At 45.6% G+C, this 16,327-nt stretch overlaps 1 protein-coding gene across 1 annotated transcript in view; it reads right to left on the bottom strand.

The window, feature by feature from the left end:
• Positions 1–16,327, bottom strand: part of ralgapa1 (Ral GTPase activating protein catalytic subunit alpha 1) — a 101,854-nt gene that overhangs the window by 15,641 nt on the left and 69,886 nt on the right. Inside the window, exons 42-44 of the mRNA XM_080012759.1 lie at positions 13,866–14,021; positions 8,789–8,947; positions 7,499–7,626 (exon numbers count right to left, since the gene is read on the bottom strand). Coding sequence (XP_079868885.1) covers positions 7,499–7,626; positions 8,789–8,947; positions 13,866–14,021 — 443 coding nt within the window. The remainder of the gene's footprint in view (positions 1–7,498; positions 7,627–8,788; positions 8,948–13,865; positions 14,022–16,327) is intronic.

The raw sequence follows: 16,327 nt of genomic DNA on the forward strand, positions 1-16,327 counted from the left end.
CCTCAAGCTCGTAACAAATTGCTGCCGGCCCCAATTAAAAGCATACTCGAGCACACACAGACACACACGAGCACACACACACAGACACTCGAGCACACACACACACACACACACACACACACACAGACACACACTCGAGCACACACACACACACCCCCCATCCTTGTGAAGCAGATGTATTTGCGATAATAATTCTGATTAGTGAGAGTCGGATGTCATGTGTATCTCCGGGCTCTGAAGCAACAATGGTCGGGCCAATAAATAAATATGCACCCTCCACACACACACACACACACACACACACACACACACACACACACACACACACACACACCACTGTAATCAATATGGATATGCTGCGTTATTGCGCTTTCGTTGGACACGGACAGTAAGTACGGGGACATCTGACCCTGCTTGCTACATATGAAATCACCCTGCGCCGGGGGCTAATTTGCCAATATCCTGCACAGATGTAAAATCCACACGCATCTAAATGGGCGGGGGGCGGGATATCATAAAAGCATAACAAATAAGTCGCATTTATACGGAACAAACAGGTCGTATGTGCAACTGACCTCTGTCAAGTGAAAATAATATAGCTTTTCCAATTTCTCATACAATTGGAGATCGCAGCAAAAAAATCTCATGCAGCCATACTTTGGCAGCAAATAACGCCTGGGTCCTTCAGCATCCCATTAAACCTGGCCCTCCAGAGGGATGGGGAATAAACGGGGGGGCTTCACCAACCATGGTACGGGTTATGGCGACGGCTGCTTCCTCCAGACATGGAAATCGGTTTCTCCCTTTCCCCAAGTCTCGGAGGCCAAGTTCACTTTTATCGGCGCTCACGCACACACAGTTAGAAAGGGTGTGAGTGTGTTCGGTGTTGTCCACAGCAATCCCCTTTGAATCCCAAGTATCTTGTCAACTCCAACACACACACACACACACACACACACACACACACACACACACACACACACACACACACACACACACACACACACACACACACACACACACACACACACACACACACACACAGATTAGTTTATTTACCAGTCAGCAGGGGTTCTGCTTGGACCAGGTGTGATAAAGCTACTGATGGCAACAACTCATGTCTCTGCACAGCTCCAGGCGACAAGGTTCACAGAGGAGCGCAAAAACACACACACACACACACACATAATATTTTTCAGAGTGGCGCTGGATAAAAAGGAGAATAAAAGGACTGAATCATGGATAATATCCAAAATCACCCATTTCGCTAAGCAGCCCGGTTCGCCACTGCAGATTCTCTGCTCATGTCTCCTCCCGACTCGTCCGCATTCTACCAACGAATCTACAAACCCTGCGTTGGGATACAGTCGTGAAAAACAAACACAGCGGAGGCAGCACAAGGAGCGCAAAGCCACCTCCTTAGCACATTAAAAGCTAGCTCAAGTTAGAAATAAACAGCAGTTTTTGATAGAAGATATTTTTCAGCCCAATTAGCTCAGAAGATGTTGGGCAGTTGGGTTTGTGCCCGTGTCTACGTAGCTTGTACCTCAATGAAAGGGTTAACATATCACGGGTCCCCCCCCTCAAAAAATCTTAATTAACTGAATTGCATTTAATTAAAAGAATTATGCTGGACATTCTTAAGTCGTTTATCACTCATTTTATTTTTTGCTGTGGTGCTGCTTATAAGTATGTCTAAACATGTACACTCTCATACTGTTACTCTTTACTATGTTTCCCATTGAGCTGCTGCAACGCCTGAATTTCAATAAAGTACTATCTTATCTTATTATCTTGTTATTAGAAAATAGTTGGTTGTATCTGTTGTATATTCTAGTCAAATTTGTCAAAATTGCCATTACAAAAAAATTCAGCTTATAACATTTAGTTCTGGTTTTGTTAAAAATTGTATAAATAGACAAACCAAAAGACAACAACAAAGAAAATCTAGAAAAACAAATCAAATCTATAAGGGAGACATTCATAGCCTGGCATCGCCAGACCAATTCGCAAATGCAGATTAGTCTGGAATCTGTCAGTTCATTTTCAATTTCCAAGGGGCGTTACCAACGGCAAACAAACAACCAACGTACAACCAATCAGAGCAATTCCGTGTGACGTCGCGCTGAGTGAGTGAGTTGGTAAATTAAACTTTCACCAAATCTTGTCGGAAATATGGAAACACATCTTTCTTATCAACAAAAGCTTTTTAGAGTAAATATACCGTCCAGTTTAATACTGTCGCGGTAGCGGATTCAACAGACCGTTCCATATCAGTAGCAGCCATCTTGGTAAGGTGCGTCAATGTCTCTCCTCTGCATTGTCATTGCATCAAACCCGCCCCATATTAGATAAACGGTTGTGATTGGCCCGACCCTGGTAAGGTCGTGTGGAAATCTGTTTAAATGGGAGGGTGGGCAGACATTACATTACATTACATTACATTTTCATTTAGCAGACGCTTTTATCCAAAGCGACTTACAATTGTTCAAACACCGACGGACGCAGCCATCAGGAGCAATTAGGGGTTAAGTGTCTTGCTCAAGGACACTACAGCATGCTAGCAGGAGGAGCCTGGGATCAAACCAGCAACCTTTAGATCACTAGACCACCAGCTCTACCGCCTGAGCTACCACCCCCCCGTACTCTGCCACAACAAATGAAACATGAGCTGCAGAGTCTTCTTTCCACTTCTTTCTCACGCTAAGACATTCCCATTTCCACCACGATCTCACACGTTAAAGGTGACTCTGTCACAGAAATGAGCCTTATCTTATCTAGATGGCCGAGCTGCCGTTTTGTATGCCCGCACTCATACATGGCTCCCTGGGGAGAAGTGGAAAAGAGCGATTAGCTGCGACCCCCTCCCCCTCCCCCTCCTAACTCCTCTTTTCATCCCCTCATTCCACCTTGACAGGAAACAATTAGATGCCGCCACACACACACACACACACACACACACACACACACACACACACACACACACACACACACACACACACACACACACACACACACACACACACACACACACACACACACACACACGTTTGCTTCGTTACTCCGAGGAGGGCATTCTTCCGACTTGTCTTCATTTGCCAGGACCCAAAGACACACCAATAGGCCGCGGCGGGAATCGATTAAGCTTATTCTCACTCTCCTTCACCACTGATGACGATTGGATATCACTATTTGTTGCAAACCTGGGTTCCTTTTGACACTGTCTCATGGAAAAACAACTGAATCATACTCTGGCCATCGTGAGCTATCCGTCTAAAAGATGGACACATCATCTCAAGTTTTATTTGTGGATGACAGAGCCGAGTGGTAAAAAGCTACAGTCATAAGAGTGCTAATTAGACTCTCGTGGAACATTTGCTTAAAATCACGGACAATACACACAACCCCTTAAACTACGGCAACCTTGTTGTGATATTTCAGTGACCCACCCCCCCGGGGACAAAAATGTCTGCAGCTTCCTTCTCCCCTTTCTACCGCCGTACCTTTTAATCCTGGAGCGCAAAACACACACTAGCCGTCCCAGGGAGCAGATTGTGGCGTCAGTAGGACAATAGGCGCTATTGTGGTAGTTGGCAGCCAGAAGCCCACGCTGGCCGCTAGGCGTTTGGCCGCTCACCGCGTGTGTGTGTGTGCTGGGGGACAATAGCACAACATGCCCAGAGCTGCCATCGTTTCATTGGGAACGCAGGGAGGGAGAGAAAGACAGAGTTGAACGCGCGCACACGCACACACGCACAAACACACACACACACACACACACACGCGCTATCAAGTCGAGCCATATGCTGACCCCAGCTTCACTGTAGCTATCTCTGCCAATCAACTACTAGAGGAGATGTTCCCACACTCCACACGACAATCACAAAGACACACACATCCAATAATAGTTAGGATATGCACACGCACAATGTTGAGGTACACCGAAACACACCAGGGAAGACAAACGCAAACGATAGACATGGAATCCCGCAAAAAAGCGCACACATACATGTATACAGGCCTGGCAGAGGTTGTGGTTAGAAGCTTACTGTCCCTCCAACATTGTTTCCCAGAAACCACAATCACCCACAAGCAGATGGAGGGTGGCCTCTTACACACACACACACACACACACACACACACACACACACACACACACACACACACACACACACACACACACACACACACACACACACACACACACACACACACACACACACACACACACAACGTAATGCCAGAAGCGCGTAAATAAAAAAAACTACTGTTTCTTCACAGACACACATAGATGCGGTGCTATCAGGGGGTGCGCGTGCCACATGTGAGCACCGGCTGTAAGCGATCTGGCCCGGAGGAGAGGCCGTGGCTGAAGATGGCGACTCAGCCGCGCTGGCACTGTGACGCCCTGTTCAGAACGAAGGCGATACACATCCCCAAAAACATTAGAAAATAAAAATAAAGTTTGCGCCTTTTTAGAAATTCAAATAGATAGTAACACAAGTAATGAGAGAGAGAGAGAAAAAGAGAGAGAAAGTTGGCGGAAGGCGTCTCACCTTGGCCACAGATCTGCTACTTTGGCTGTGTGTGTTGTGTGTGTGTGTGTGTGTGTGTGTGTGTGTGTGTGTGTGTGTGTGTGTGTGTGTGTGTGTGTGTGTCTGTGTGTGTGTCTGTGTGTCTATGTGTGTGTGTGTGTGTGAGAGAAAGAGAATGTGCGTATGTTGGAGAGAACCGTTGGATTGCTTCTTTTGCTGCAGTGGGCCGATATGTGAGATAGAACCGCAGTTACACACAGCTGCCCCGGCAGCACGGCACCGTGCAAGTGTGTGCATGTGTGTGTGTTTCAGTCATGGTGAATGAAAGATCAGAGAAAGTGAAGGCAGATGGACTGCCCTCGGGGACCAAGAGGACACCAGAGAGAGTGAAAGAGAGAGAGAGTAAGAGAGTGGGAGGAGAGGAAGATGAGAAGCCAGAGAAACCCCAATTTAATAGTGACACACTGAGCCATGCCAACCCCCACCCCCTCTGCCCCCTACCTCATTGTTTTACTAATTCCCACTCAGCTGATGAGATGGGGAGGAAACCGGCAAAGTGTTTGGGAGGCAGGAGATTGTGCCGATGGAAAAACAAACGATGCGCTGCCGAAATCACCTGGTATTAGCTGAGGTGTACAGCTCCCATATAACTGTGGAAATAGCAGACAGGGAAACCTCCTAAAACCAAAAAATAAATTAAAATAAAAGTACATGACATCCAAGTTGACTTTACATTACATTACATTAAATTTAGCAGACGCTTTTATCCAAAGCGACTTACAATTGTTCAAACACCGACGGACGCAGCCATCAGGAGCAATAAGGGTTAAGTGTCTTGCTCAAGGACACTACAGCACGCTAGCAGGAGGAGCCTGGGATCGAACCAGCAACCTTTAGATCACTAGACCACCAGCTCTACCGCCTGAGCTGCCATCCCCATGAGTGACTTGAATATCCAGCTCGAGTATGGAGTCGGTGATATTGGTTGGTATCCTACGTGACGTGTATCTGTATTGTGTAAAGTCTGATATCAGCGCTGCCATAATGAGCGCATTATTTAACATGGCACTTTGAATATATTTACTAATATAAAAATAAATACATAAATATGTAGGGAGAGAAAAGGAAAGATGTAGATAAAGGCCAAATGGAAGGATGAAGGAATAGGAGGATTTTGGGGGCGACAGACATGTGATGAAAGAGAGAAGGGGGTGGGAGGGCAGGGGTTGGATAGGAATGTAAGACGAAGAGACAGATGAGAGAGGGGAGAGGAGCAGAAACAAGGGGGCGAGGGAAGGAAAATTGTGAAATAAAAGTGAGAGGGGGAGAGAGAGAGAGAGAGAGAGGGAGGATGAGGGGTTCGGGGGCTAGAAAAAGTGCGCCCGGCGGAGAGCTGGAGAGTCAATAATGACTGATTACTGTAATTCAGCCTGTCAGAGCCATCGACCTGCTGCTACCGCCAATCGATACACACCAGGACACTGGGCAAACACACACACACAGACACACACAGACACAGACACACACACACACACACACACGCGCACACACACACACACACACACACACACACACACACACACACACACACACACACACAAGCTGACGGCTGACAATCAACGCGCACGTATATGCCTGCACACGCTCTCCTGAACATCAAGAAGAAAAAGAAATTGCAACAAAAAGGGGAAAAAAAAAGAAGTGGACTTCAGAAGTACACGCTGAAACGGTTATAATGGGCTACACACACACACACACACACACACACACATAAAAATACGCACCCAACACACACGCTCCAGACAGAGTGCTAGAGATACACTACATAGCTCGGTCACGGAAACCCAGTTCATGAAGCCACAGTAGCACAAGGACCGTTCGTCGTGAGCTTCATGACCTGGGTTTTTGTGGCTGAGCAGCTGCACACAAGCCGAAGGTCGCCAAAAGGATCTCTCCGCCTCTGTGGGCCAGAGTAGAGTGGTTTCTTCTACTGCTCTACAGCTCCTCTCTCCTCTCCGTTCGGCTCCTTTGTCTCCCGCTGTTTCCAGTGGGAGACAACAGAGGAAAGAGGAGTGCAGGAGGGACCTTACTTTGCAATAGAGCATTATTCAATCATTGCGGGGACGGGACTGAAGCGTGAAGGGTTTATGTCAGCGAGGCTAATGCTTTGAGAACATGTTAACGGGCCCCGCCAGTCTGACGCTGTAATTAGACTGAAACACAATGCTAAACACTGATCACTTGACTGCTGATGGATGGTTAATGCACCCGTGGTTAAAAGCCCAATTGTGTAGAAAGTAAAAAGAAAAGCAATAGACATGTGGCTGTAGCAGAAAGAGTGTTTTCACCATTGAGCACTTGTGGTTTTCCACTACAGGGAGAATCACAGATCTTTATTCATTTTCATCCCACCTGCCTGCCCCCTTAAGGACTGGGCCAAGGGGGCGGTGCCTGAATATTATGTCATTCCTGATTGGTCGAACACCGCGGAATATTTCACTTTGCTTTACTTTTGTTTACAGCTTCTGGATAACATTGTGGACTAAAAGAAAGGATCCATAAATAAACTCCCAAGTGACAAAGTGGCAAATTAGTGACACACCATTAGCTAGCGAGCATTACCAGCGGACAACTGATGGTAGCGTCTTGTCGTCATAGCAACGTATACATAGCATCCCTGCTGGCTCAGTACAGAATGGAAACACATCAGGCACTAACAGGGAGTCACTGGGCTCGTCAGGCCATAGTGCTGGGTGGCGGAGATGAGGTGCTACACACAGTAAAACGCATACCGACACCCGCTCAATCTGCGTGCGTGTGTGTGTGTGGGCGCGCCATGGGAGCAGAGTCCCCCGTTTCGAGGCGATGTTGGAAGAGGAGGTTCGTCGATAAGTATTGAACTCCCAGCTTGTTTCCAACCGCCTACCATCACATCCGCTGATCCAAACAAAACGAAAGGATACAAGTTCTGGTAGAGCGGGATCAGAGACTTGAGGGCCCGGCTGGCGTTGATGGCCGTGGCTCGGACCATGGTGGGCAGGATCTTCATATCTACTATAGCCCCGTCAAACAGGGGCCCGAAGAACGGGACCTGGAGGGAGGAAGGGCTGGGATGAGATGGACGAACGGCACCAGGCAGTCCACAAACACTGGAACCAATTTGATCCCATTTGTAACCGAACAAATTCCTTTTTAATTGCAGTTATTTCTTATCAATATTAATCATGTGAAGTTTATGTTAAACTTGGTTATGAATATCCAACAACTTTTTTTATATATAATTATAATTGTATATTGTATTATATATCTCATTATATACACACAGTATATATCGAGATCAAACAAAAACCCTCCAGAAATAGCAATATTTTAATGAATTGTCTTGGGAGACGATGGAATGGAGCTTTTGCACAATAACTGATTAGCTTCAACACTATTATCACTACACTGAGGTCATCTGCAGCTGGCTTCATGCGGTGCTTCTTTCTCGTTGTTGAGTGTGAAGGTTGTAGTCTTGTAGTTGTCATGGTTTTGCAGTTGGACTGAAACCGAACACGATCTAAACCATTTTCCCGCCTTCTGGCAACACCCAAATGTTTTTATTTTCTGAAAGAAACCTGTGAAAGTCAATGAAGTCTGTCTTTCCAGATGGACATTACTGTATTTATTGGCGAAGATTGATACCATTAGCCAGAATCCGGTGCCGTAATGGCCGATGTTGATTGGAAACAGACCAGAAAATGAATAAAACATACAATCCAAGTTGCTTTAGGAGGTCGGTTTTGATTCAATCAATTTTTTCAATTCAATATTTTGTTTGCCTTGGACAATGATGTAGAATACAGGATAAGGTTATGAGCCTGCGTCTCAAAAAAAAAATAAAAGAAAGAAAACCAAACAAAACAGCGATTTGTTTGTATTTGATTGAGTTAGGCCTCGGTTTTGGAAATGGAGTTATCTTATCAGTAGTACTGGGGTACTTTAGTGTCTGTTTCATGGACTAGAGCAGTGAGACTCGAGGGAGGGACTGTGGACGCCTGGAATTGTTGGGTCGTCTGAAGGCATATTGTGTCCTGAGAGCACACAGACAGACAGACAGACAGACAGACAGACAGACAGACAGACAGACAGACAGACAGACAGACAGACAGACAGACAGACAGACAGACAGACAGACAGACAGACAGACAGACAGACAGACAGACAGACAGACAGACAGACAGACAGACAGACAGACAGACAGACAGACAGACCTCAGGTTTCTTCAGGATATGAATTGAGTACATGTGGTTCTTCATGGGGTAGATGGCGATCAGCACATCGCCAAACTCTGTGGGGATGATTCCCCGACGGTAGTCCCTGGAGTGCTCCGACCACACAATGTGCACCTCATCGTTACCCAGGTGCCTTAGCTAAGAGATAAAAAGATGGATAGCTAGTTAGTTAGTTAGGTTGGAGGAGAGAAAGACAGAGGGGGCAGAGCGAGTGAAAGTAAAACTCGAATCGAATATGACTTTTAATGTTCAATCCATTGGTGCAGAAAGGTTTGTGTGTAACACACACACACACACACACACACACACACACACACACACACACACACACACACACACACACACACACACACACACACACACACACACACACACACACACACACACACACACACACACACACACAGCCTTGGGGTCATGATGGATACAACCTGTCTAGCTAGCTGTGTGTGTGTGTGTGTGTGTGTGTGTACTATAGGTGGCCCTGTCGATGATGGAGTGATTGTGTGAAGATGGAGACAGGACGACAAGATAGAGTGAGCGGTCGAAAGACTGCGTATGGTCTGGATGATGGATGACATTCAGTCTGATGTACGTCAGCATAGGTGTGTATATGAGTGTGTGTGTGTTGTCAAGATTAATGACAAAGCTGTCAGTAGCCCTAAACGTGGTCCACTGAACATAGGACTTGGATAAAGAAGAGGAGACACAGAGAGAGAGAGAGAGAGAGAGAGAGAGAGAGAGAGAGAGAGAGAGAGAGAGAGAAGTTAAGCCGATATGGAGGATGGATGATAGCTGGCTGCCAGCATGGACATGTGTGTGTGTGCGCCTTACTTTAGCCTTTGTGTGCACACCTTTGTCTAACGGCGTGTTTGTCTGTCCAAAGCCAGCGTGCGCATCTGAGAACACGTACGAAAAGGTGCGTGCATGCGTGTGTGTTTGCGTGTGTGTGCACGCACGTGTGCGTGCATGAGGACCTGAAATTCATGAGGACATGAAATTCATGTGTGGATATTTGCGGAGATTTGTGCTCTACGTTTGTGCAAATGTGTGTTTGTGTCACGTTAAGGAGGTTTATGGTGCGTGTGTGTGTGTGTGTGTGTGTGTGTGTGTGTGTGTGTGTGTGTGTGTGTGTGTGTGTGTGTGTGTGTGTGTGTGTGTGATGGGGCCTATCAGCTGATCAGGGAGAATGATGGTGTCGGACCAGGCGCTGCTAATCGAATCAGGAGCCTGTGGCAACGTGATAGGCCACAAAGCAGGAGGTGTGATCTGATTACAGGGACATTACGGCCATGTGCGGGAGCGACCATCACCCCAGGGGGATGGGGGGTAGGTACACGCTTATGTGTCGTGTGGGTACAAGATTTTTTACATCCACACAAGGAAACACACAACAAAGTGTGTGTGTGAAAATGTGAGCAACGGCCATTGATATTGATGGACGAGATGACAAGGCTTTGTGTGGATATCTTTGTGAATGCGTCTTGTGTGTATTTGAGCAAATGTGTTAGTCGTGTAGGTTGTGTGTGTGTGTGTTAGTCTTTCCTGTCCAGAATAATAGGAAAGGAAATTAAGCAACAAGCAATTGCTTTGCTTATTAATGGCAATTCATCTTGTCTCCATTTCTCTCCCACATATACACAGGCCCTCCTGTGATTTAATGGCGTGTTCTCCTGTCTGGCGTCGTGAGGCGAGGGGGAAGGTCAGCTATTGAAGGAGGGTCCAAAAGGTGAGCAGCACTGCTGGACTGGGCTGTAGTTAACACAGTGGGCTAAGCCACGGGTGGGCCCTCACATCTCTCTCTTTCTCTCAGAGAAACACGTCTCTCTTTTGCTCTCACACAAACCCATTGACAATGGACCCATCTGTGAAGAGCCCCTCCTCTCCGTGCAAACTCTGAAGCAAAACATGATCATGCGCAGGATATTTTAAACATCCCGTTGGGTTGGGATCTGAAACCTGGTAGCGCTATGGCACCGGTTCCTATATTATTTGTATCTACTGGACCGAATCGCAACGAAGATTTTGGTTCTTCATTACGGTGCCACGCCCGAACTGCCCACGCCCCCGTGCTCTGAAACCGCCACACGCGCCTTCACAAAATATTATCATTTGGAGCGTGCTCCCGAACGACTCAAGTCAAACAGAAGTGGCACTCATCATTGTCACATTATGGTTGCTTAGCCAACCAGATAAAAGAGGTGGGTCATGAAAGTTTTCACTATCGATAACGTCCGATTCATACAAACTGTCAGTTATTTGTTAACATGTAACATGTGGAAAGTATATGAAAAGTAATGAAGGACAAATGTGGTTAGTTCATAAAAAAATCAGATTTTTAAATTTTTTTTGAACAAAAATAAGATTAATAAAAATAAAATGCCCCATATATATATTCATCGTCATTCCGATCAAGCATTAAAGCCCTCGAAATAATATGATATCGGTGATTAATATGCAAGTACGTTTTGGGTCCTCTGTGTGTCCTTTGAGGGAGTGATAGGGGATGCAATTTTCTCCCGTCTCCCTCTCCATGCGTAATGGAGACATTGGAGAAGGAGCAACCGTGTCCCGTCCCGTTCCTCTAAATAGAGCAAATGAAAAACCATTGTATTTTGATTTTAGATATTTTATCTGACTCAATTTCCTAATTGGACGAAAAAAAAGCAACATGCGTAATGGGGACACTCATTATGGGCACCCTGTGCCCCCCCGCTGGCACTCATATTTGCCACCGAGCCTATCAACTATTGGTGGAATCCCTGTTTTTTGCTCTGAAATCTTTTTTTGTGTTTAAAACAAATTCCGTTTTCTAATATGATCTTATTATTTCACCAACTGCATACGTGGTTTAAAAAAACAAAACAAAACAACAACACTTATTTAAGGTGGGGGGTTTTTTAAGTGGGTGTTCAAAACACGTTCAAATGCTAACCTAAGCAATGGGTGACTAGAACTGTACAGACGTGGACAAATTTGTTGGTACCTTAACAGCTCATTGAAACATTGCTTCGTTCCTCCTGAAAAGTGATGAATTTAAAAACAATTTTCTCATACCTGCATGCCTTTGGTATGTCATACGTAGAGTAAAACAAAAAAACTGTAAAGAGATCAATTATTGCTAAAGAGATCAATTATATTCTAAAATGGCCTGGACAGATTTGTTGGTACCCCTTAGAAAAGATTATAAATAATTGGATTATAGTGACATTTCAAACTAATTGTTTTATTTAATTGGTATCACACATCTTCAATCTTATAATCACATAATCATTCAGCCTATTTAAATGGAGAAAAGTAGTCACTCTGCTGTTTGGTGTCATCGTGTGCACCACGATGAACATGGACCAGAGAAAGCAAAGTAGAGATTGTCTGAGGAGATCAGAAAGAAAATTATAGACAAGCATGTTAAAGGTTGGGGCTATAAGACCATCTCCAAGCAGCTTGATGTTCTTGTGACTACAGTTGCAAGTATTATTAAGAAGTTTAAGGTCCATGGGACTGTAGCCAACCTCCTTGGACACGGCTGCAAGAGGAAAATCGACCCCAGATTAAACAGAAGGATAGTGCTAATGGTAAATGGACTGCATTTTATATAGCGCTTTTCCAGTCTTGCGACCACTCCAAAGCGCTTTACAATACACGCCTCACATTCACACACACATTCATACGTTGATGGCAGCGACAACCGTGCAAGGTGCACACCAGCTCATCAAGAGTACTTTAGGGTTCAGTGTCTTGCTCAAGGACACTTGGTTAAGGGCTAATGGTAGAAGGTTAATGGCTAATGGGAGAAAACAGCTGAGGACAACTTCCAAAGAGGTACAAGCTGAACTCCAAGGTCAAGGTACATCAGAGTCTGATCGCACCATCAGTCACTTTTTGAGTGACAGTGGGCTCCATGGAAGAAGGCTGAGGAGGACTCCACTTTTGAAAGAAAAACATAAAAAAGCCAGATTGGAATTTGCTAAAATGCATATTGACAAGCCACAATGCTTCTGGGAGAATATCCTTTGGACAGATGAGTCAAAACTTGAGCTTTTTGGTAAGTCACACCAGCTCCATGTTCACAGATGAAAAAATGAAGCTTTCAAAGAAAAAAACACCATACCTACTGTGAAACATGGAGGAGGCTCAGTTATGTTTCGGGGCTGCTTTGCTGTGTCTGGCACGGGGTGCCTTGAATCTGTGCGGGGCAAAATTAAATCTCAAGGCTATCTAGGCATTCTGGAGCGTAACGTACTGCCCAGTGTCAGAAAGCTCTGTCTCAGTCGCAGGTCATGGGTCCTCCAACAGTATAATGACCCAAAACACACAGCTAAAAGCACCCAAGAATGGATAAGAAGAAAACATTGGACTTGGAAGTGGCCTTCTATGAGCCCTGATCTAAATCCGATTAAACATCTCTGGAAAGAGCTGAAACATGCAGTCGGGAAAGGCACCCTTCAAACCTGAGACAGCTGGAGTAGTTTGTTGACTTTGAGTGGGCCAAACTACCTGTTGACAGGTCCAGAAGTCTCATTGAGAGCTACAGAAATCGTTTGATGGCAGTGATTGCCTCCAAAGGTTGTGCAACAAAATATTAGATTATGGGTCCCATCATTTTTGTCCATGCCATTTTCATTTGTTTGAATACGTAAAATAATCTTTTGAATCAAAAAATGAAAAGCAAAGTCTGATTTCTATTAAATATGGAATAAACATTGATGGATGCAAATTACATTTATGAGTTTCAAGTTATTTCCGAGAAAATTATGGGTTCTTCTTTTTTCATCCAAGGGTACCAACAAATTTTGAAAACAAGTAAACTAATAATTTTCAAGGCATCTGCCCTGTCGCACTGTGTTAAAGCACACTGAGAAGTTGCAGCGAGAGTGGTATGTTTCTTAATAGCCAACTTGTCTTTTAACACAACACCCTTTACCTCGTCCCTCCGATAACAAATCCTAGATTCCCAAAGCATCACGAGTGAGTTTCGAGAGCAAGGGGATTTTCCAGAGAACACCGCACGCACACACGCCAATGGAATGATAAAAAGAGTGATAAAGGGCGCTACCTTCTTGGTGAGGTTGTGGTCCTGGTCGGGCGGCATGCGTGTGGACACGTGGAAGACCACTTCTGTGGTGGAGGTGGCATAGTATGGCGTGGTCAGACCCGTGCTGCGGTTCCTTTGGAGCCCGCCCATGAAGCCACAGTGGGTGGTCAGATCCACCTTGAACAGAAAAACACACACACACACACACACACACACACACACACACACACACACACACACACACACACACACACACACACACACACACACACACACACACACACACACACACACACACACACACACACACACACACCATTGAAACCACCACTAATTTTGTGTAGTTTCCCCTTGTGTTGCCAAAACATCTCTGACCCATCAAGGCATGGACTCCACAAGAGCTCTGAAGGTGTTCTGTGGTATCTGGCACCAAGACGTGAGCAGCAGATCCTTTAAGTCCTGTAAATTGCGACGTGGAGCCCCCATGGATCGGGTTTGTTGCTCCAGCACATCCAATAGGTGCTTGATCGGTTCAGACCCTAACGCCGGCCTTCTACATCATGTAGAAGAAAACGTGGTTCATCAGACCAGGCCACCTTTCATTGCTCCATGGTTCAGTTCTGACGCTCACGTGCCCATTGTAGGCGCTTTCAGCATTGGACAGGGGTCAGCATGGGCATTCTCACCGGTCTGTGACTATGCAGCCTCATACACAACAAGCTGCGATGCACTGTGTGTTCTGACACCTTTCTATCATAGCCAGTATTAACTTTTTTAGCTGTTTGTGCTATAGTAGCTCATCTGTAGGACCAGATGGGCTAGACTTTGCTCCCCATGCGGATTAATGAGCCCATGGCTGAACACGACCCTGTCGTTGGTTTGCAGTCTTTGGACCACTTTTGGTCGGTACTTACCACTTGCTGCCTAATATACCACCCACCCCTTGACAGATGCCATTTAAGCGAGATGAGCAATGTTATTCACTTCACCAGTCAGTGGTTTTAATGTTGTGGCTGATCGGTGTACATACACTCACAATACAAGCAGTATACTGCCGGTCCTTGTTTAATGGACTTGTGTGACAGATACAGACAGTGCTTCATATAGGGGACAGACTTGGATCAGGCCTAATCTTTGACTATACCACACTTTTAATCTGGAGTAACCAAAATGGCCTTTCTCAGTCATGGTTTAAAGAGTCAGATTTTTAGCTAATCTAGGTCCAAGTGGAGACATACACTACTCAGAAAAAGTTAGGGACATGGGGCTTTCGGGTGAAATTTCAGGATGAACCTAAAATGCACTATAACCTTTACAGGTGAACTTATTTTGCGCTTCTCTAAACTTTTGAATGCACATGTCCAACTGTCCAATGTTTCAGTACTTTTTGCACAACTTGCTGTTCTCTAACAAGGAGCTGAACGGCAAAATTCACAACAGGTGTTTGATCCATGAACCAACCAATACATTTCCTGGTTCAATTAGAATTGGCATTTAAACAGTCCTCTTCATCATGCTGTTCACATTTTGACATCATGAGACCAAGACGACACTTAACAACTGATCAACAGTACCTCGCCTTGCGAGGCTTCAAACAGGATGTTGTCAGAGGGAAGTGGCCACTGAGCTTAGAGTGTCACAGAGTGTCATCAGCAGGTTGCAACAGAGATACAGAGACTGGAAGAGTCACAGAAAGGCATAGAAGTGGACGTCCTTTGCCACATCCCACACTGAACCGGATGATGATACCACTCAACTCCAGGCACATTTAAGGGAGGTGAGAGGCACCCAAGTGTCACTTCAGACCATTCAAAACCGTTGACATCAGCATGGTCTGCGTGCTAGAGGACCTGCAATGGTACTTGACCACACCACCAGGCACAGGCATCATTGTCTTGCATGGGCCAGGGAGCATTGACACTGGACAAGGGACCAGTGGGCCTCAGTGCTGTTCTCTGATGAAAGTCCATTCACATTGAGCAGAAATTATGGCCGCCAACGATGTTGGAGACGTCAAGGAGCGCTATGCATCAGCCACTGTTGTCACCAGACAAGCCTTTGGTGGTGGTGGTGTTACAGTGTGGGCAGGTGTGTCTAGCCAATACAGAACCGCCCTACACTTTGTGAATGGTACAGTGACAAGCCCATACTACCTGAATAACATCATTAATCCAGTCATTGTGCCCCTGCATGAACAACACAGGCCTAATTTCATCTTCATGGACGACAATGCTCCAGCTCATGGAGGTCGCATCATTAGGGAACGGCTGCTGGAGACTGGGGCACCTCAAATGGAGTGGCCTGCACTTTCTCCAGACCTGAATCCCATAGAAAACCTATGGGATCAGCTGAGTCGCTGTGTAGAGGCTCATAACTCTGTACCCCAGAACCTCAATGACCTTAAGTAGGATTATCTAAATCCTGATTTAGATTAAATCCCGTCTGCAAAACCGTCCCATAGAGTTGTAAACTGAAATGGAGGG

Source organism: Zeus faber, assembly GCF_960531495.2.
Source record: "Zeus faber genome assembly, chromosome: 13".
Taxonomy (NCBI): domain Eukaryota; kingdom Metazoa; phylum Chordata; class Actinopteri; order Zeiformes; family Zeidae; genus Zeus; species Zeus faber.